Source organism: Pogona vitticeps, chromosome 2 (assembly GCF_051106095.1).
Source record: "Pogona vitticeps strain Pit_001003342236 chromosome 2, PviZW2.1, whole genome shotgun sequence".
Classification (NCBI taxonomy): domain Eukaryota; kingdom Metazoa; phylum Chordata; class Lepidosauria; order Squamata; family Agamidae; genus Pogona; species Pogona vitticeps.
This window is the reverse complement of record NC_135784.1, coordinates 20,921,477-20,942,228: the sequence shown is the minus strand read 5'-3', so window position 1 is coordinate 20,942,228 and position 20,752 is coordinate 20,921,477. Positions and strand designations below refer to the sequence as shown.

Genomic DNA, 20,752 nt, shown 5'->3' with positions numbered 1-20,752 from the left:
ATGGTGGGTGTTGCCCTTGCGTGGGGCACCCCCACCCCCTGCATGCGGAGCCTACCCCCTCAACCGGTCTGCGTTCCCGAAAGGTTTGGGGACCCCTGCACTATAGCACATGGGAATCCTATATGTGTTGCAGCTCTTGTTAAATAATTTCTTCCTTGATCTTTCAGAAAGTGATATATATGAGACACAGGCGCCTTGCAGGAGAAAGAAGCCTCTACTTTCTGAGAAGGGATGACTTTACCCCATAAAATAATCATTTTAATACAAATATGCCGATTACTTAGCTATTATCAAAGGGGGTCGCGATCCAAAAAAGCTACTATTCTAGCTCGATTCTACGGCCTGCCAGTTCCTCTTTCTCTTTTCTTGTTCCATTTTTTTTTCTAAAATATTCCTGGTATTTCAATGTAAACCCTTCCCTCCCCCGCCCCATATTGTAACCAAGGAGGAGGGAAGGAAATAAACACAACAGAAACATTTGAGAAAGCATGTCATTAGCTATATTGTTTAATTCTTCCACTGTACAGCTGAAATTATTATGGACCACGACTTGTAACTTCTAAAAGTTACGTTTCGTATAGTGTTGCATTGTCTTCCTTTCAATATGTGCTCTGTAGCTCTTCACAAGTCCATACTGAACATAAGAAGACAGAGGGGAGATAGAGCAGCACTTTTCAAATCCTCGGGAGGGAGTCATACAGAGGAGGGGCGGGATCTGTTCTCAATCATCCTAGAGTGCAGGACAGGCGACCATGGGCTCAAGTTACAGGAAACCAGATTTAACTGTTAAAGCAGTACGACGATGGAACACATGACCTCGGGGGATGGTGAGCGCTCCAACGCTGGAAGCGTTCAAGAGAAAATTGGACCACCATCTGCTTGGGTCATATTCCTACACTGAACAGGGAGCTGGACTCGATGGCTTTATAGGCCCCTTTCCAGCTAAATTATTCTATCACTCTAGGATTCAACAATCAAAACATCCTGAAACAATTTTTTATTTTTTTTAAAAAAAGGAGACTATTCCCTGTTGTCTTGAAGTCTTTGAACTGATTTCTTTCCCTGGGATTCAAAGCCACTGAAACCTGTCAATGACAAAGGTGGGAAATTTTTTTTCTAAAAGGGTTCCACTTAGCAGAAGTCCATTCAATGAGCCTAGATAGAGCATGTTTGTACAAACAGGGCATTCTCCTCTGTTGAGGGGCACAGAATTTGCACTGCGCAGTCCGTTATGGATACAAAGATGTCAGTTATTAATATTCTTTAAACGTAAGCCAGTGTTAGCATTCAAAGCACGGAGCAAAAGGATTTTTTGATGTCTTTAGAGAAGTAGATTATCTGGGAATTAGAAGTTCAGTAGCTGCAGCTGGGGAAAAATTGAGTTGGATGAGACAAAGGGTGATCTGGGGTAGAGACTTGTTTGCACAGCGGCCAACAAGGATATGAATACTGTACACCGATCACCCTCCCACTCATGTTCCCCAGCAACTGGCATTCAGAGAAATGCTGCCTCTGATACTGGAGATAATTTATAGCCACCCTCATTTGTCGCCAGGAGCCACTGATGGCTCTGACTGCCATACATTTTGACTGCCACCATGACATCTTGTGGCAATGAATTCCACAGTCTGTGTGAAGAAATCCCAAACCTTTCTCCATTCAGCTTCACTGGATGACCCCCATGGGTTATAATTTTATATAACAGCCAATGCCCTTTCTTCAAATCATGCTTATACACTCCATTATATCTCTCTTTGAAGGTGGTGGCCATTTGATTTTTCAATCCTTTTTTTAAAGGAATCCCAGCATATAACTGGTCTTTTTATAGACCAAGATTCTGGCGATCAGGGTCCTAATCCCTCCTGAATCAGAGTAACTCACTTGGGGGTAATGACAAAGGACTCCTTCAACATCTCACATACCTCAGGGTATCCTGCACGGTAGTAAATATGCAGCTAAATGAGCTGTCAATGAGAGAATCCCTGTGGTTCCCAAACTTGGGTCCCCGGATGTTCTTGGACTACAACTCCCAGAAATCCTGGCCGGCATAGCTAGGGGTGAAGGCTTCTGGGAGTTGAAGTCCAAGAACATCTGGGGGACACAAGGTTGGGAACCACTGCTCTAGACAATCCCATCGTTTGCATGGATCCTCTGGTGTTTTGTGAAGTTTGAAATGTAATGGAAGACCCTGCCGCAGTCCTGGCACTTGAAGGACTTCTCCCCTGTGTGCACACGACGGTGCTTCGTGAGGCTCTGCTTGCTGCAGAACCGCCGCCAGCACTCGGGACACTCGTACGGCTTCTCCCCGGTGTGGATCCGGTGGTGGGAGACCAAGTGGGCTTTGCTGATGAAAGCCTTCCCGCACTGAAGGCAGGCGTACGGTCTCTCGCCCGTGTGGATCCTCAGGTGCTTGACGAATTCTTCTTTCCAGCGGTAGGTTTTCTCGCACATGGGGCAAGGGTAGGGCTTCTCGCCCGTGTGGATCCTCTGGTGGCTGACGAGTTTGCCTCGCTCGCGGAAGCTCTTCCCGCACTCGGGGCACCCGTGGGGTTTCTGCCCCGTGTGGATCCGCTGATGCCGGATCAGCTTGTCCCTCCGACGGAACGCTTTCCCACACTCCAGGCAGACGTGGGGCCTCTCGCCCGTGTGCATCTTCTGGTGGCGGATTAAAGTCGATTTGTGCTGGAAGTTCCGCCCACATTCCGGGCAGAGGTACTTGATTGGTCTCCCGGCCGGTGTCCCTTTCGGGACAGAGCTGTCCACTTCTACGCAAACGGTGGGCCCACCCCAGATCATCACCGTGGGCTGCTCCACGTGCTTCTTCGATGCACCACCCTCCCCAAAGCTTCCGTATCTCTGAACAAGGCGTTTGTACGGTTCTCCTGGGGACATCCGGCGTAATTCCTCCGCCTCTGAATTTCCTCGCTGTCCATCCCCATCTTCTTTCTCCAGTGTCCTACACTCACCTGAAGATGACAGACAGACAACAGTTATTTCACAGGTCAGGAAACTGTGGTTGAAGTGCTGCAAGAGATTCCCTCAAAGATCTTTGGTTATTCATATTTTTTTGTCTTTTTCCTGGGATCCCTTCCTGTACCTCCTCCTACACTAGGCAAAAAAAGAAAAGTGAAAATGCATTGTTGTGGCTCAGGGAACCTTCCAGAAGTTGCAATTTTGCCATAAAACCAGGACAGTCCCAAGCAATATTTTGCTAGCAAACAAATTCATAAGGTGTGTATGTGTAAAACTGGACCTGGATTTCCATCCACTTCTGGCTTTGTTCTCCATGGTTGACAAGACTCCTAAGGGTGGACAATTGGCTCACACATCTCTAGAACATACTCCCCCGGATTCACTCACACAGGCCCATGTACGCAGGTATATACCCCACACATTATGACAGATGGCCTACCTCCACACAAGCTTCCTGTTCCTGCTATTTGGGAGCTTTCCTTCTGAACTCGGCCTAGCTAAACCTCAAAATCTTCCAGTTTAGGTCTTTCTCCTAGGTAAGCCACATTGAGGTGTCTGTCCATCACACAGAACTCCCAGAATGAAAAATTATGGGGTTTGTAGTAAAAAATAAAATCTGACAATTCCACCTCTACTGATCCCCAAAATGTCTCTGATTTCAAAGGGGCTTAGTACTGAGTAAATATGTATAGGGTTAAGCTGTCAGTCATTCTGATATAATGGCTCCATACCGAACAATCTGGTCTTCCTGACTCTCTCCTGCGGGATCTCATCAGGAAGCGGTCTCTGCCAGACATCCAGTGGAACGTCCTCCCCCTCAGGGGAATCCACCATCACCTCCACAAAGGGTTCTTCATTCTGAAACAACAGCAAAAAGGGTTCCATTTATTGGTGGGACAGAAGCAGGCTATGCTGGAGGCTGGGTCTGAGCATTGACATTGTGTGTGGAAACTTTTTCCACTTTGAGAAATACACACGCCAGCTCCATACCTATAATTAAACCAGGCGAGGATTTGCTAAATTCTGGCTTGTTTTGCCTAAATCTGCCCCTGCAAACAAAATGGTGGCTTGTTAAGCAATCGCAAACCATGATCCATAAGCCATGGTTTGTATCGATTCTGGCTTGTTGTTACATCTGAAGTAATAATCGTGGCTTCTTCCTGGCTTCTTCCCCCCCATCCTAAAACATCTGACAAAACAGATTAGAGGAAACAGGTTACATCTTGGAAAATAAATGTGGTGTTAGTATGTCACTAAGGCCCATGAGTTACACTCCTCTCAGTCTTGTGCAAGACTGTTCAAGCTCTATGGTTCATGAGGAGATCTGAGCACCACCTCCTCTAGAAGCTCCCCATTTGAACCCCAAGATATCAAGGATGAAACCCAGTCACCTCCTGTTCCCTTTGTTTTGACTCTCGCTGCCTCCTCAAGAAATCCTCCGCCAGGGCAATGACATGAGAACAGGTTTCTGGATCCTGGTCCCTGACCCAACTTTGCACTTCTTGGGGCAGGAGAGTCAGGAACTGCTCCAGGATCACCAGCTCCAGGATCTGCTCCTTGCTGCGTCTCTCCGGCTTCAGCCACCGGTGGCAGAGGTCCCGCAGCTGGCCGTAGACCTCGTGCAACCCTCCCGCCTCCGGGCAAGAGAAACCACGGAACTGCCGGCGCTGGGCTTCGGCTCCTTCCGTTTCCCTCAGAAGGAGGGCGTCCGGCCTGTTTCTGAAGTCCCTTCTCCCTCTGGCACCCTGGATCCCTCCAGAAGCTTGTTGGCCTTCCCCTCGGAGGATGGATGTGGGTCGAATCCCCCACTCTTCAGTCAGCCATTTGCAAGCACTGGCTACTTCCTCAAAGGATGATGGGAAAACTTTGGTATCATCCCAAGGGGTCGCCCCGGACAGGGGCTGGTCCTCTTGTGCTATCCCCTTCAAGAAGAGCTGTTTCTCTTGCACCTCCCAAGTCATCTCTTTCGGCTCCTGTTTGATCTGCGCCGCCGGCACCGTCCATCTCAGCGGATCACCAACGCACACCACCTGGATCTCATGAGCATCCTCATCATCCGCTGCCGGGTCTTGAGCCTCCATTTTGATTCTTTCCTGCTGGTCAAGCGCCACCCGGAACTGGAGGCTCAAGGGCGGCCAGGTCACCGGTTCCCCTTCTTCAGCAGCCATGAGGTCTTGCTCCGACTTCAGCTGATGTCTCAGATTTCTCAGCAAAATCATGAGGGAAACATCCTGCTTTGCAGAGAGGAAGAGGCAAAAAATCAGATTTTTTTCCTCCCCTCAGGTATGGGAGACTTGGATTTTTCTTTTCTTTTCTTGGGCAAGGGATCCCTAAACAGCTGCTGTTCACTGCATTCTCGCCTATCAGGTAAGGATTGGCCCAAGAAACAAGGAGCTGTTTCCCTGAAATAAAGAGAAGCAAGAAAAAGAATCTTATTGTGTGGTGTTGTTGTTCTTTTCTTTACCAGGAGTCCAAAAGAGGTAAAATGACAACTAAGAAAAAACAAGTTGATACACAGGGAAAGGGAAGGAGGAGGAAACCAGGGAATCAACATAAAGGTGGTCATTTGTCCTCTAACGGGAAGCTGGGGACGGACACGTGCCAAAACACACATATTTTTAATTTTTTTTTAAATTACAATTACAGAATATAAGGACAGCAAAACGATCTGCACCCATTTCTCTTTGAAGCAAGGACAGAAGTTTAATTTCAGGAGAAATAAGGGAGAGGATTACCATGACCCCCCCTCTCCGGCGCAGCTGTGAAGATTGCAGTTCCCATCATCCTTCACCCACTGAATCCGCCCAAGTGCCTGCCTGACCGCGAGAGCCCCATCCTCGACTTGCCTGCCTGGAAGGCGCGGCTCTCCAGAGGCAGCGCCGGACTACAACTCCCATCGCCCCCCATTTGTGGGGAGGAGGGGTCGAGGGCGGATGGGAACTGTAGTCCAACGACCTCTGAAGGAGGGGGAAGCCCCGTCTGATAAAGCTGAAGGGTCCCGCGAGGGGAGGATTCGCTTTCTCCTTTGCCTTCCCTTACCTGCGAGTAAACCCCCTTGGGCCTCCACGGGGGTTTACGCATGAGTAAACCCAGGGACGGGGTCACCCTGGCCACTTCCTCCGGCTTTGCTCGCTCTGTTTTTGTGCATCATCCTCAGCATCACCCCAAAGCGCGCGCGCTTTCCAACGCCTCTCCTCCTTCCACTCGCTCAGACTCTTTGTAACATTGCAAATCCTGCAAACCTGGTTTTATTTAATCTTTTAGCAATTCTGGGGTATGGTTTTTGGAGTCTTGGCAAGGCACAGGGACGAATCCTCCACCAAAGCATTGAAGGGAAGAGGAAGGTAAATCTCGCTTCCTACATTTCCTGGTCTCTCTAGGCAGGCGCCGCTGAGCCGGCTGGGTTTCTGCCTTTTATTTTTTCCCCTTTCTTTTTTTAACCCTTCCAGACATCCCTTTTTCTGGGCCTCGCCAATCGGAAGCCTTGCCAGATGTTCCTCATTTGCAAGCCACCCCGGCAGATGTCGCTCGTGCAGCTTGACAGGTGGACATCCAACAGGTGCGCCTTGCGCCCTTACCTGCTGAATGCCTGCCTGCTAGTTTGGCGCCGCAGGAGGATCCCCTTATATCGGACTGGAAATAAAAACGCGAGAAAAAGTTTGGCTGGGGAATTCTTAATTTAAAGCTTCTTGTATTTAAATCGGTAAAATCCCTCCCTCTGGCCTGGCTGTTTCCCCCGGTGTTGGGCGATCAGAGAGATCATAGCTTGGCCAGAGCTGCACAACTCTTGACTATTCTGGGCCGCCTGAAAGAAGCTTAACCTTTTACTTAAGGTTAAATACTTAAAACACCTAAAAGAAAGCCAGAACTCTTACAGCTTGGTCCTCCGTTTTTGTTTTAATGGCTCAGCTGTTTCATAATGCTTAGATTGGTTTAAGGTAAGAATTTCAATTGCCTTAGCTTCTTCTAAGGTAATTGCAGTAGTCCCCCCCCTCATTCACTGGATCAGTATCCACTAATTCACTTATCTACGGTTTGAAAATATTAACAATCTTAAAGAAATCCAGAAAACCCTATTTTCAGGTGCAGTACCAGAACCGCCCACTAGATAGAGCTAGAGACCCAGCTATTAATAAGTACAGTACTTGTTAGTGAAGAATACTGTACACAGCAGGTCCCTGGCCCCCTCTAGTGGCCAGGTCTGGTAAAGCATGTGAAAATATGGTACCATTGAATCCTGGCCACGAAAGCCTTCAAGAAGACATGTGAAAATAATTTGTTCCCCTCTTTCCCCCTATTTCCAGGCAATATATAGTGTCACTATTATCCACAGTTTTTAGTATCCCCAGGTCTTGGAACCAATCCCCAGCAAATATGGGGGTCCTACTGTATAAATAATTACAGTACTACTAATGTACTGTATAGTATATCACCCTGAATATAGCACATTTTTATTTCAAACTGAAGAGAGGAGAAGCTGAATGTCTTTCCATTAATACACACACACACACACACACACACACGCACACACATGCACATGCACACACACAAGGTTATACACAAGGTTAGATTATACACACAACGTGTGTATGTATGTGAGTGTGTAACCTAACAGAAATGTATCTCTACAAATGGTTAATCAAATAAATATTTTAGACATCATGGCAAGACATACCGGTACATCTCCGTACTCACACCCTAAATATATTTTTATATAATAAATAATAATAATGTGCCAAGTCAATTCTAACTTACGGTAACTTCATAGGTAGATACGTAATGACATCTACTTAATGAAACCTCATAGCAGCCTAAATTTATTAGTATTAAAGATGTTGCACAACCCTGGGGGCTATTCTGGGCTGCCTGAAAGAAAGCTCCTTTCGAGGGACAAGGATCCGGAGTCTAAAGAGTTAAAACAAGAGAGAGTAAGAGTTTTGCCAGAGAAGGCCGGAACGCTTTCGAGAAGTGGGCGAAGAGCTGGCGGAGGGGGGTGGGTGGGAAGCCATGGGGGGGAAGAAAGCGGGCATCCCCTTTCCTGCCCCCACCTTGCCCGGGAGGGAACCTCTCCCCCCCCCCGGCTTTTCCAGGTGAGGTCCGGGGGGATGCTGTGGGGCAGGGGTGGGAGAGAAAAAGGGGGGCAAAGAGTGGGAGGGAGGAAGGGGGCTGCCCCTCACCCTCTGACCTGCCCCCCTGGAGGGGGCAATGATTGCTTCCCCCCCCATTGATTTTTCCCCCCTTCTTTTTGACAAGACACCCTCTTTGAGTGGAAGGATGCAAGGTTTCAACCCAAGACATCAGGATCAGGCGTTGTTGCCCTTGTTTTTGTTCCCCTTGGGATGGGCTACGTCTTTGATCTTTTTTATATATATATATAACGATCGTTTTCTAGTTTTTATCTGGAGCTGGCCCCCCTTTCGCACGTTTGGCTTTTGGAACAAAATCAGGGACGTCCACTGCTCAGAAGGGAATCCCGGCCCCATTCAGTGGCAGTAAAAGGGAGGGGGGAGCCTCCAAAATAACCCTAATTCTTTGTGACAGAAGGCAGGTTTTTGAAGTATAACAATGGATGGGGCATCATCATTTAAGAGTGTGTGTGTGCTTTGACCTCCTGAAATGCACGAGGGCCCAATCCAGTCTGTGCAGTCTGTGTTCAAAGCACAATCCTGGGCAAGTTCTGTGGGATTGACTTTCCAGGAAAGATGAGTATCCATTGCCATTCATGTGGCTTTTTCTTATGATATGGCCAGCAAACTTCAATTAGGTGCCTAAAATTAAATGTCACATTCTTTTCTGTACTGTCATTAATTTGAATAGGCTTCCCCCACACATACCCTGTATTGAGGAATGAATACAGTGTGTTAAAAATCCACACTTCCTTTACGGCTATCATCTCATAATTGGAAAAGGTTTAGTTTTATAATGAATATATTTAAAAATATTGGATAACAATACGTCTGTGGTCTTACCAATTTAAATATTATATTTCAAGCTTTCAGATCCCACTTTTCCCATTAAGGAATACTGTATATTCCTACTGTGTATTTTATTTTCAGCAGGAACCTGCGAAGTGGTTTAGGCTGTGTAAAGGTAAAGGTTCCCCTTGACAATTTTTGTCCAGTTGTGTTCGACTCTAGGGGGCGGTGCTCAACCCCGTTTCCAAGCCATAGAGCCAGCATTTTGTCCGAAGACAATCTTCCGTGGTCACATGGCCAGTGCGACTTAGACACGGAATGCTGTTACCTTCCCACCGAGGTGGTCCCTATTGATCTATTGCATTTGCATGCTTTCGAACCGCTAGGTTGGCGGGAGCTGGGACAAGTGACGGGACATCACTTCGTCGCGTGGATTCAATCTTACGACTGCTGGTCTTCTGACCCTGCAGCACAGGCTTCTGCGGTTTAGCCCACAGCGCCACCACGTCCCTTTAGGCTGTGAGATGGTGACTATAAAGTCATCTTGAGATATTTGTGAGGATTTGAATCCAAGTCTCCTGGCTGGTGAGAACTAAGAAATCATTTTGAAAATACAGCCGGAATTCCGTATCCATGGGGGATTGATTCCAAGCCCCCCACTCCACAGATGCTGAAAATTCAGATTACTGTATAGCGAATGCTATTTTTATAGCAGATACATAGCATGGTCTCTTTCTCCCTCTAGTGGCCAGTTCTGGTAACCTCATCTTTAGAAATATGTTTTCTTCTCTATGTTTTTTTTTCTTTTAATACTTTTAATATTTTTCAGACTATAGATATGGGAATCAATGGATACTGATCCTGTGGATAGGGGGATCCTACTCTAAAGCCGTTATAAACTCAATTAAATCTTGTCTCCTTTTTAGGCTGCCTAGGCCAGGAGGAAAGTTGTAATATTAAACATTATTTCAACTTCATTGGTGTCCTTCAGATTGTGGTAGACAGAGAGTATTTGCCTTGGCAATTGCCATAGAAACAGGTCTTCTATTGATTTTTTTCACCCACAGAAGTGAATAGATGTCTAAATATTTTTTTCCTACATGCAGGTGACAAGTAAACTAAAAAGTGGAAAAATGAATTACTAATCATAATTATCCATTATTATTGACAAATCAAATGTTTTCTCCAATGAAAAGTATTAGTCAATGAAATTTATAGAACTGCAAGTTTTAAAAATGTCTAGATGCTGTTGTTTTTAGAGTGCTTTCATCACATCTGCAAAGTAACTCTTGCTCAATTTCTTTGAACATGTTTCAGTGTTGCTTATGTTTTTTAGTACGATATTTATCTGATCCTTTTTGGCATTTGGATACTTGCTGTCATTAGCTTTAAATGCCTTGCCACCTTTTTTAGGGGAAAGGTGGAGTAAATATATTTTAAATAAATAGTATATTAATCTAGCAGTCTTTCACACTAGTTGTCACTGTTAGATTAAATGTGGATACAACATAAAATAAAATTAAAATATGTATGATTTATGTTCATGTATAAGCGTCATGTTAAAAAAAAGCAGATCCGTTGGCATAACGATGCCCTTTTCTTTCCCCCTCTTATTGTTTCTTCCGTCTTGTTTAATGCTTCTGCTATGTAAAAATGTTTTTATATATATTTGTTGTACTATTTTATGTTGTTAGCCGCCTAGAGTGGTCCTGATCCGACCAGATAGGCGGGATATAAATAAATAAATAAATAAATAAATAAATAAATAAATAAATAAATAAATAAATAAATAAATAAATAAATAAATAAATAAATAAATAAATATAGAAATATAGAAATATAGAAATATAGAAATGAAATAAAATGAAATAAAATAAAATAAAATAAAGCTGTACGTTCTCCCAGTAGCTTTCGATCCCATTTTTGGATAAGATGGAATTTTTGTTACTGCTGCTGTTTTGAAATTAGTACTGTAAGTTTGTTTGTTTGATTCAGTGTCTCTCAGTTTCTTTGGAAAAGGTGGAGATGAAGAGCAGCTTATTCGAAGGACCCAATTGAATTTGGAAAGCTGTGCCATAGACGTTTTTCTTCAGCTTTTCTAGTGAAGAAGGAGAAGAACTGTGTAGAGTCGGTCTGGGAGTGAGAGAAAGCTGTATCTTTGCCGGGGAAAGAAAATGGCCACCAAGTAAAGGATTGTGGGAAGCCGGGAGGCCAAGGGCGGAGGAAAACAGCCCGGAGAGAGAATGGATGGCGAAAGCTTGTCAGGATCTGTCCATATCAAGGTATCAAAAGGAGTGGGCAAGAACCTCATGAACTCATCCCTTCCAGAAGTTTTGGAAGGCTTTTATTTTATTTTAATTTTTTATCCTGCCTTTCTTCCCTATGAGGACCCAAGGCAGCATGCATATATATATAGATATATATATTAAAACGAGACGTTTGTTAAAGCAAATTAATTAAGATTTAAAATTATAATACCTGCCTATTTAAAAATGATCTTAAAACTTTAAATTTTGGAAGAGCTCCCTTGCCTCTCGGGCCCCCAGAACGAGATACGTTTTCATCTCCTGGGAGAAGGTAAAAATGGGGAGGAGGCCTTTGGCCCCTCCCAAGAGAGGGAGTTTTATAATGTGAGATCAACCACAGAAAAAGCCCTTTGTCGGGTCCTCATGTGCTTTTACGAGTGGTGGGACGAAGAGAAGGCTCTCCCCGATGAGGGTCTTAATAGATGTGGGGACTCGTTCAGGGAAACAGAGGATTCTCAAGGCAGGAATCCAAATCAAAGCAGATCTGACAGAGGGTTGTCCCGTTTTCTTGTGAATGCCTCCAGCCCTGGAGTGTTCAGAAGTTGGAAGGGGCCTACAAGGCCATCAAGTCCAACCCCTTGCTCAAGGCAGGAATACCATCAAAGCACGCACTCCCCCCGCGCACAGCCTGTTTACACCTGTGTGCAAGCGCGCCCGCCTGAGTACCCCCCGCTCCTTTGCGCATGCGCACAAGTGCACATGTCTGCGAGAGACAGCGAGAGAGCGCTCCTTTGTGTATGTGCGCATGTGCAGGGTGGCTCCCGCCTTCCCCTGCCACTCTGCAGGGCTAAAAAGGTTGGGGACCACTGTTCGAGGGTATTAGCTATTCCACCCAATTTTGTATCATCTGCAGATTTGACAAGCATTCCCTGCACTCTCTCATCCAATTCATTAATAAAGATATTGAAGAGCACCGTGCCCAGGACTGAGCCTTAGGATACCCCACTTTTTACCTCCTCCCAGTTAGAGAAGGACCCATTAATTATCACCCTCTGAATATGATTCTGTAGCCAATTGCATATCCACCTGACATGATCTATGCAGCTTAGTTAGCTTGCTAATTAAGCTTTGTCAAAAGCCTGCGGTGTTCGCCAGGCTGGATAAAAAGGCAAGGCGGCCAGGATGTGGCCCGCGGGCCATAGTTTGAAGACCCCTGCTCTAGAACTAAGATGCCACCACCTGCTTATCCAAAATGGAGTATTTGAGCTGGCCTTTAGTGGTCCAATATTATGAGGTCCAGGGAGACCTTTTTTTTTAGTAAAGGCCTTACCACTGCCTTTTTGAGATAGGGTAGGATTATATCCTGCTCTAAGGAGGCCTTCATCATTCCCTTTACTCACTCAGCCAGTCCCCCTCTCATTGTTTTTATAATCTATGAAAAGTGAGGCTCCAGAAAACATATGGCAGGTCTTACCTCTCAAAGTATCCTGTCCACATCCTCAGATTCCACAAACTGAAATGTGTCGATTAAAAGGTGGGCAAACAGAAGCCATGTTTATCTCAAGGTCTGAGCACATCTGAGTGATTTTATCTGCAAAGTGTTCTAAAGCAATTTCGCCTGCGAATTATACTAAAAATAATCCCGGTCCTTACAGGTTAAAGAAGAGCTGAAGGATGGGATCTTTGAGAGCTGGGAGTCCCGCAATGAGCCTGCAACGCCATGGGAAGACATTAAGGTCTTTCTGACCCATTGTGGGGGAGCCAACGAGGCCAGGCTGTGGGCTGGGCACCTCGTCCCCAGCCTTGCAGAAGCCACGGGGACCTTCCGCAGCCTTCGTAACCGAGAAGGGTTTGGGAAAATGAAAGCAGCCATCTCGCGAGGAGAGGCCGGCCTCCAGGAGCATCAGCGCTTCCGGCGTTTCTGCTACGAGGAGGCCAAGGGGCCCCGAGAAGCTTGTGGTCAACTCCGTGACTTGTGCCACCAGTGGCTGAAGCCGGAGAGACGCAACAAGGAGCAGATCCTGGAGCTGGTGATCCTGGAGCAGTTCCTGGCCATCTTGCCCTGGGAAATGCAGGGTTGGGTTAAAGAAGACGGGCCGGAGACCTGCGGGGAGGCGGTGGCTTTGGCCGAGGAGTTCCTGCAGAGGCGGCGAGGGGAAGAGAGCCGGCAGGAGGAGGTGAGCCGAGGTCGGAGCAGGGTCTCTGTCGCGCCTCATCTGGTTCCCTTCCAGGCCTTCCCTACAGCCTTGGCCTGAGACCTCCTGCCCCCCCAAAAACCCCACACTCTGACAGTCTTAAGTGAAGCAGCTTCCTATGGAGTCAGAGCGATGGGTCCATCTTGCTGAGCAGCTGTCACGTTCCCGGCTGACCCTCGGCTCTTTTACCACGCTACCTGTCGTTCAGCTGCCACCAGTGGATTACATCCACATTAGTCACTGTTAACGACAGAGGTCCAGGCAACATATCATTTAAGAACCAAGTAGGCATTGTTTATGGTTACAGGTGATAACAGCCCAGTCCAGGTCAAAGGGAGAAGGAAGCTGTCACCATTATAGTTACAAAGTAATTCTTAGCTTTCCATTATACAAGCACAACTAAGCCAGTTCTTCATAATTACTTTTTAAAAAGTCATGAAATTTTTTGATCCAGCAGCAGAGTATAAAAAGAGTGACATTATCTCTTGTTAAACTACAGTTTAAAAATGTAGTTATCCCAAGCCAAGCAAAATTTTATACCTCACAGCCCCATCAAGGCCCTCCATTTTCAATTTTCTTTTGCATTTTCTTAATTTTTAGTCCACAAGCCCTAGGAGGCCAACAGGACAGAAAATTGGCTCACAGACTCCTCACAGTTACCAACCCCTAAGCTATACCTTTGTTATTGGAAAAAAGGAAATTAGTTACAATTCCCTTGTTATTATTAGGGGAGGATTCCTATAACATGTCACATTTTCTCTGCAACCTATACTTGAACCCACAAGCAATTTTAAACATGTTTACGAGTAATCTGGCCTTTCTCACCAAATTACTCTTAAACATGTCCAAACCCATTTATAATGGGTGCAGAAAAAAATATGACATGTCATAGAAATCCTCCCCCTACTTTTTTATACATAGCAGTTTTCCTTCCCTTGTACCCACCAAGCAGAGTCTCTTGGCTACAGGGCTCGGGCAGTTTATCTTCTCAACCCTACCACACCCAGAATCCCCTCATCAACTAGAGTCACTGGCCTTTTGAAGCTCTCTAGACTGAACCCACCTTCTTGCCTGTAGTCTCCATCTTCTCCAGTTGGTTTCCTGCCCTGACTATGGAAACCCTGTTGCTGTTTCAGGCCCAGACGTCATTGAAAGAAGAAGAGTCGATGTCCCCCATAAAGGAGCCAATTCTGCTGGATTTGCTGCAAGTTGAAGTGAAAAGTGAATCTGAGCAAGAGGCCAGGACAGAAGAGAAGGGCTTCCATGGTAAGGGGTGGGGCATGCATGCGTTAAGTTCCCGGCTGGCCCTACCATCGGGGTAGGCCATGAGGGAACACGTGGCCCTGTAAATGCTGCGGGATCACCACTCCAATATTATTTCCTCATTGGCCGTGCTGGCTAGGGCCAATGAGGGGTGTAGGCCAACGCCATCTCGAGGGTCACCGGTTCCCAACCCCTGACTTAGGCAGAGTAAGGGGATCACCCCGATTCATAGATGCTGGGTTGAGGAAGAAGGACTGGCAGCCCTCACAGATGTATTTCTTGAACTCTCCTTCTGTAATTTTAAAATATTTCCCAAAGAGCCTGGCTTCTGCTCCTTCAGCTAGTCTCCCACCCTTGGGTCCTGCCACTCACCTCACTGATGGATGGATTGACTTCATTTAAACCCCACCTTTCTCCCTCTCAGGGCCCAAGGCGACTTACCGCCCAGATTTAAACCACTGATGCAACTGAGGGCCACATCCTCTCCCACAAAATTACTATAAAATCCCTAGGAAAAGCTGATCACATGCAATTAAATACTAAACGAAGAGTCGAACAGCCATAGAAAACCAATGGCAGCAAAAAGGAGAACCCTAACCGGCCTTAAATTGTGGAGCTGCCAGTCGGGTTGCCTTCTGAGTGTCATATCACAGCGCAGCAAAAAGGCGTGTGATCTTGTATTTTACCTCAGGCGGGAAGAACTCTTGGGATGGGCTGACTGAAGGCTTAGACCTTTCTCTTCAGGCAAGCCTTCCCTCAGGGACTGCCCACGTGAATGTGATTTTTAGATGGATTGTTATGCTTTACTGCTTTAACTGGGTTTTTAGTACTACTTCTGTTCGCCATTTCGAAGAGTGGTGTTGGTTTTCCCCTTCTTAACATTGTATACTTTTTTTAAAGCTTTAATATTGCCTTTTAATGGTGTAAGCTGCCTTATGTCCTTTTTAAGGAGGAAAGGGAGGTAATGAATGAATCAATCAATCAGTCAGTCAGTCAATCGCTCAATGAATCAATGAATGAAAACAAACATGGCAGAAGGTCAACTGCCTGAGGGACCTTCCCTCAATTGTCCCCGCCAGCAGCCATTCTAGGAAATTGCAGCAAGGGGAGGTGAGATCGAAAGCAAGGACATTCCACCAGCCTTGCTTGAAAGCATCTTTGCTTTTACTTTTCCTCTTCCCTCCTCATATTTTTTTTTCCTTTTGTATCAGCTCCTTTAAAAATGGCTATTTTGTGCAATCTGCTTTTAATAAGACAAAATAGGAAATAGAAAGGCCAGTCCTTCCCCATTTCCATGGAAACAGTCCACATCTATTGTGAGTCAAGTAGATCTGTGTCCTGTTTGTCTTTTCCAGGTGAAATTCAAAGATTTGGGGGAAACGAGGAGCCGCCTTCTGTGGGGAATCTGAGGCCAGCCAAGTTTCTCAGGACAATACTTGGAAAAGCCAAAAACATTTCCTGGGATCCAAAGCCAGGACCGACTTCCAAGAAGAATCGTGGGACAAAGGAGGCCCAGGAAAGCGGTCCGGTTGCAAAAGAAAGTGCCTCCGTTCCAAGAGGAGGGAAGGGAGACCCAGACAACGACCCAGCGAGGCCTGAATCACTGAAGTGGGAACCCTGTGAGGAGGATAAAGATGATTTTGGTTATAGCTCTGACTTCTTAATCGATGCTGAAGGCAAACCTCACAAACCTGTAGACTTCAAGGAAATGTCCAGTCAGAGCTCAAACCTGATAAAACAGCCAAGCGTCCCCACAGGCGACAAGATGTGTAGCTCTTCTAACAGTGAGAAAAACACCCATCCGGTTTTAAGCCCAGTCGGGCACGATCTGACTCTTGCTGAGGAGGAATTTGATGAATGCTCTGGCTGTGGGAAAAACATTATTTATGGTTCTGATCTTCTTAAAAAGGAAAGGATCCATCTAGGAGATAAACTGAGACAGGAGCCCTTCAAATGTGGGGAAACGGTCCATCAGAACAGCAGCTCTCCTCCCTCAGAAAAGAGAGCCGAGATGGGAGAGAAGCCTCACAAATGCCCAGCTTGTGGGAAAAGTTTCAGTAAGAGGTGCGCCCTTCGTTGCCACAAGAGGATTCACACAGGGGAGAGACCCTACACCTGCGCAGAATGCGGGAAGAGCTTCAGCCGGAAATCTAGCCTTCTCCTGCACGTGAGGACCCATTCTGGGGTCAAACCTTTCCAGTGTTCTGAATGCGGGAAAAGTTTCTTCCGTAGCTCAGACCTCATGAGGCACGAGATTACCCACACGGGAGAGAAACCGTACACGTGTTCCAAATGTGGGAGGTCCTTCAGCCAGAGCTCGACGCTCATCGCCCACGAGAGGACCCACACGGGCGAGAAACCCTACAAATGCTCCATCTGTGGGAGGAGCTTCGGGCATCACTCGAGCCTTATCAAACACGAGAGGGCCCACACGGGAGAGAAGCCCTACGTCTGTCTGGCCTGTGGCAGAGGCTTCAGTCAGGGCTTGGGACTCACGTTGCACATGAGGACGCACACGGGAGAGAGGCCTTTTCAGTGCTTGGCTTGTGGGAAAAGCTACAGTCAGAGGTCCAAGCTGAACAGGCACGAGAAAGTCCATGCGAAGGAAAAACTTGTCCAGTGGAGTAAATCCTCCAGCATTCTCTGATGCACAGTTATGCAGAATTAACCCCATGAAACTCCAAGGAATTTAATCCCGCGTAAAAGATTCTGTTGTATTTCAGTTTTAGTTTAGATTGAGTTAAATCTGTGTAGGACTCAAATAGTTGTTGTTAAGGGAGAGAGAACCGTACCTTTCTTTTTGAATGCAGTGCATTCATAAAGCTGCAACTGGGCCCCTTCTAGGGGCGGCGGAACGGAGGGGAATGTCTGCCACATGTCCTTTCCAGAGATACTTGTATTAAACACTTTTTAAGAGTGTTGCATTGAGATGCTTTTTTCAGTTGGATAATTTTTTTTCGTAGAATCATAGAAGTCACAGAAAAGTGAAGTTGGAAGGGGCCTACAAGGGAGGAATCCAAATCAAAGGAGATCTGTCAGGTGATTATCTAAGCTTTTCTTGAATACCACCAGTGTTGGAGCCCTCACCAACTCCCGAGGTCACTGGTTTCACTGTCGTCGTACTGCTCTAACAGTTAGGACGTTTTTCCTGATACTCAACCGAAATCTGTCTTCCTTTAACTTGAGCCCATTGCTGCGTGTCCTGCACTTTGGGATGATCGAGAACAGATCTTGCCCTTCCTCTGTATGACAGCCTCTCAAATATATGAAAAGTGCTAACATATCACATCATTTAGTCGTTAAGTCATGTCACGAAGAGTGGGACACGACTTAATGACTAAACAACAACAATCATATCATACCTGGAGATCTGAACTCGTTCAAGGCGGTAAGGTATTCCTTGACTTTTTGTTTATCTATCTCCAGCTGCAATCCTGCCCCCCCTCCTTGCACTTCCAATTTGTTTTTTGTTTTTATAATATATTTTTTATTTTAACTATAACATAAACATAAAATACACAAACCAAAATACAATTTAACTGTGTTCCCCACCACCATAGTCTGGTGTTTGGAAGTTCATAGTCTGTCTTATGGGAAAAAGACGGAACTAAAATAAGAACTGAGTCCCTCTGCCTTTTCTTTGTCCTCTGTTATCATTTTTCCATCTCCATTGCAGAGCTGGGCCGCTCTGTCTTTTATTTGTCTTTTGCGACTCACATACCTGAAGAATGCTTTTTTATTGCTTTTAGTGTCTCTAGCTGACCTCAGCTCCTTCTTATTTTCTACTGATCTGACTGAGTAAAAAGTACAGTCTGATTCCTGTCTACTCAGATGTAAGATCTACAAGGTCAGTGGGCTTAGGTCTCTTCTAGGTAGAGTGTTTGTAAGGTATTGTATTCTGTATTATTATTGTGATTTTTTCACAATCCATGAGATATTCCTCTTAACTCCATTAATGCAGTGCTTTCCCCCATGACTTTCTGTTCTATATCATCCCTTCTGAAAGCATGGTTTATGTTTAGTGTCACTTTGTACCGAGTTTAGTACTGTGGCACTTCCCATTCAAATTTCATTGCTGAGACCAACAGTAAGTCACAACTAGAGTAGGCTGACTGAATCAGTGGAGTTTTGGTGAGTCAACATAGTAATCATAGGAAAGTGAAGTTGGAAGGGGCCTACAAGGCCATCAAGTAACGATGGGCTCAAGCTTATAGGAAGCCAGATTTAGGCTGAACATCAGGAAAAAAAACTTCTTAACTGTTAGAGCAGTACGACAATTATCTTGGGAGGTGGTGAGTGCTCCTGTGCTGGAGAAATTCAAGGGGAAATTGGACAACCATCTGCTAGACGTGATTTGATTTGGATTCCTGCGTTGAGCAGGGGTTGGGCCCTTTCCAACTGCGTTATTCAACAATTCTAACACCTATGTGAGTTCTGTTAATTCAACGAGCATGCTCCAGGTGTGACTTCCTACTGGGCTTTAGAGGAGGTCTGTGAGTAACAAAAGCATCTGGGCTGTGAGCTTTTAGTCACCACAAGATAAACACCCACAACGAGAAGCTTCAGCAAGGGAGTGAATGGAGAAGGGGAGAGAGAAAGAATCAAGAAGTATTTTGATATCATGGTAAGCCATATATGTACATCCACAGTCACACAGCATTACATATAGATTACACTTGATATATCTTACATGAATGAACAGCATGAATAATTGTACTTGTCACAGTGGGCTGGATAACTCAGTGGTTTAAGTATTTGGCTGCAGAGCCAGAGGCTGGGAGTTTGATCCCTATTATGCCTTATGTAAATAGAGTCAGCCTGTGTAGCCTTGGGCAAGCTGCACAGTCCCGAGAAAAAGGGAAGAGTAAGCCACTTCTGTATATTCTCTCCCTGGAAAACCCTGATTTATGTTGACTGTGAAAAAGGGTTGCCATGATTCAGGACTAACTTGACAGCACATGATGATAATTATACTTTTTGCACTGAATGTTACATCTCTTATTACGAACGTATTTCATCATAAAGGCATTCTTGCTTTAAATTATTTCCTTTGCACCAGCAACTTCCACAGATCTTTCCAAAGAAGTTATTACTAGTTTGGCAACATTAGTATTGACATAATAATTTTACATTTAATGGAGAGCCCTACTTACAGTTGCAAAGATTCAGCAGTGGAAGAAAGACTTCTGAAAGAGGCCAGTGACAAACCTCTTAGATGGTGGCATCGCACTGATGACATCTTTACTGAATATCTTTACTTACAGGCTGGAAGGCAAGGAGCACCCAGCTCAAGTCTCCCAGTCCAAGGCTCTAACCTACATGTGTCCAACTCAAGGCGCATGGGCCAAATCCGGCCCGCTGGGCCGTTTCATGCGGCCCTCGCAGTGTTGCCTACTATGGTGCAGCATATAATACACAGGGGCTTACTCAGTCACCCATAATGCTCCCGCAAGGATGCTGGGAATCCGCCCAGCGGGGATTTCTAATCCCAGCATTCCAAGCAGCGAAGAGTCAGAAAGTGATAACTGAATGAGGAGGATTATATTTAATATGATAAAGAGTAGATACATTTATATAGTCTTGCAGAGACAACCGACCCTTCGAGGGCAACCATAAGGCCGATGCGGCCCAAGAAGAAGCTGAGTTTTCCACCTCTGCTCTAAACATTACACCACACTTGGCCAGCCCTGAATCTAATGATGTACAGTAATTCTGCTTCTCTAAGATGTTGCTAGACAAGGAATCCCCTTATCCCTGGCCACTGGGGCTAATGGGAGATGTAGTCCCAGAGCAGCTGGAGGGCCACACCTGCTCCCATTTGTTCTCCTGACTGCTCTGCCTATGCAGGAATTCCCCCCAAGAGTTCAGGCTGCAGAAAAATATTCCCCATCATCCACCTGCCATCGGACAACAGGAAATATCGACTACACCTCCCCGGTTCTCCCAAGTCAGCATGGCTGGAAGATATTACTGGGAGGTGCAGTTCCAAAAAAAAGTGACTTTCCCGAATTCTGGACTGCCTGAAAGAAAGCACCTTTTTCGAGGGACAAGGATCCGGAGTCTAAAGAGTTAAAACGAGAGAGAGAGATTTTTGCCAGAGAAGACCGGAACGCTTTCGAGAAGTGGGCGAAGGTCTGTCGGAGGGGGGGGGGGGGAGAAA

The 20,752-nt window shown here is 45.9% G+C and overlaps 2 protein-coding genes across 4 annotated transcripts; one reads left to right on the top strand and one right to left on the bottom strand.

The window, feature by feature from the left end:
- Positions 1-477: 477 nt before the first annotated feature.
- Positions 478-6,560, bottom strand: LOC110070724 (uncharacterized). The gene is made up of 4 exons (XM_078388366.1): positions 6,013-6,560; positions 4,365-5,375; positions 3,705-3,831; positions 478-2,966 (listed from the first exon to the last, which is right to left on the bottom strand). The coding sequence occupies exons 2-4, from the start codon at positions 5,190-5,192 to the stop codon at positions 2,122-2,124; spliced, it is 1,800 nt and encodes a 599-aa protein (XP_078244492.1). The 5' UTR covers positions 5,193-5,375; positions 6,013-6,560; the 3' UTR covers positions 478-2,121.
- A 1,388-nt stretch (positions 6,561-7,948) lies between these two features.
- LOC110070723 (uncharacterized) lies at positions 7,949-17,511 on the top strand. 3 transcript variants are annotated; one of them, XM_078388358.1, is made up of 5 exons: positions 7,949-8,063; positions 10,894-11,170; positions 12,790-13,311; positions 14,466-14,595; positions 15,948-17,511. In XM_078388358.1, exons 2-5 carry the CDS (start codon positions 11,132-11,134, stop codon positions 17,237-17,239), a joined length of 1,983 nt encoding a protein of 660 aa, XP_078244484.1. In that variant the 5' UTR covers positions 7,949-8,063; positions 10,894-11,131; the 3' UTR covers positions 17,240-17,511. The 3 variants fall into 3 exon arrangements, with proteins under 3 accessions (XP_078244484.1, XP_078244485.1, XP_078244483.1); XM_078388359.1 differs by having other exon boundaries at positions 7,971-8,063; positions 10,908-11,170; XM_078388357.1 differs by lacking the exon at positions 7,949-8,063 and having other exon boundaries at positions 8,131-11,170.
- The last annotated feature ends 3,241 nt before the right edge of the window (positions 17,512-20,752 follow it).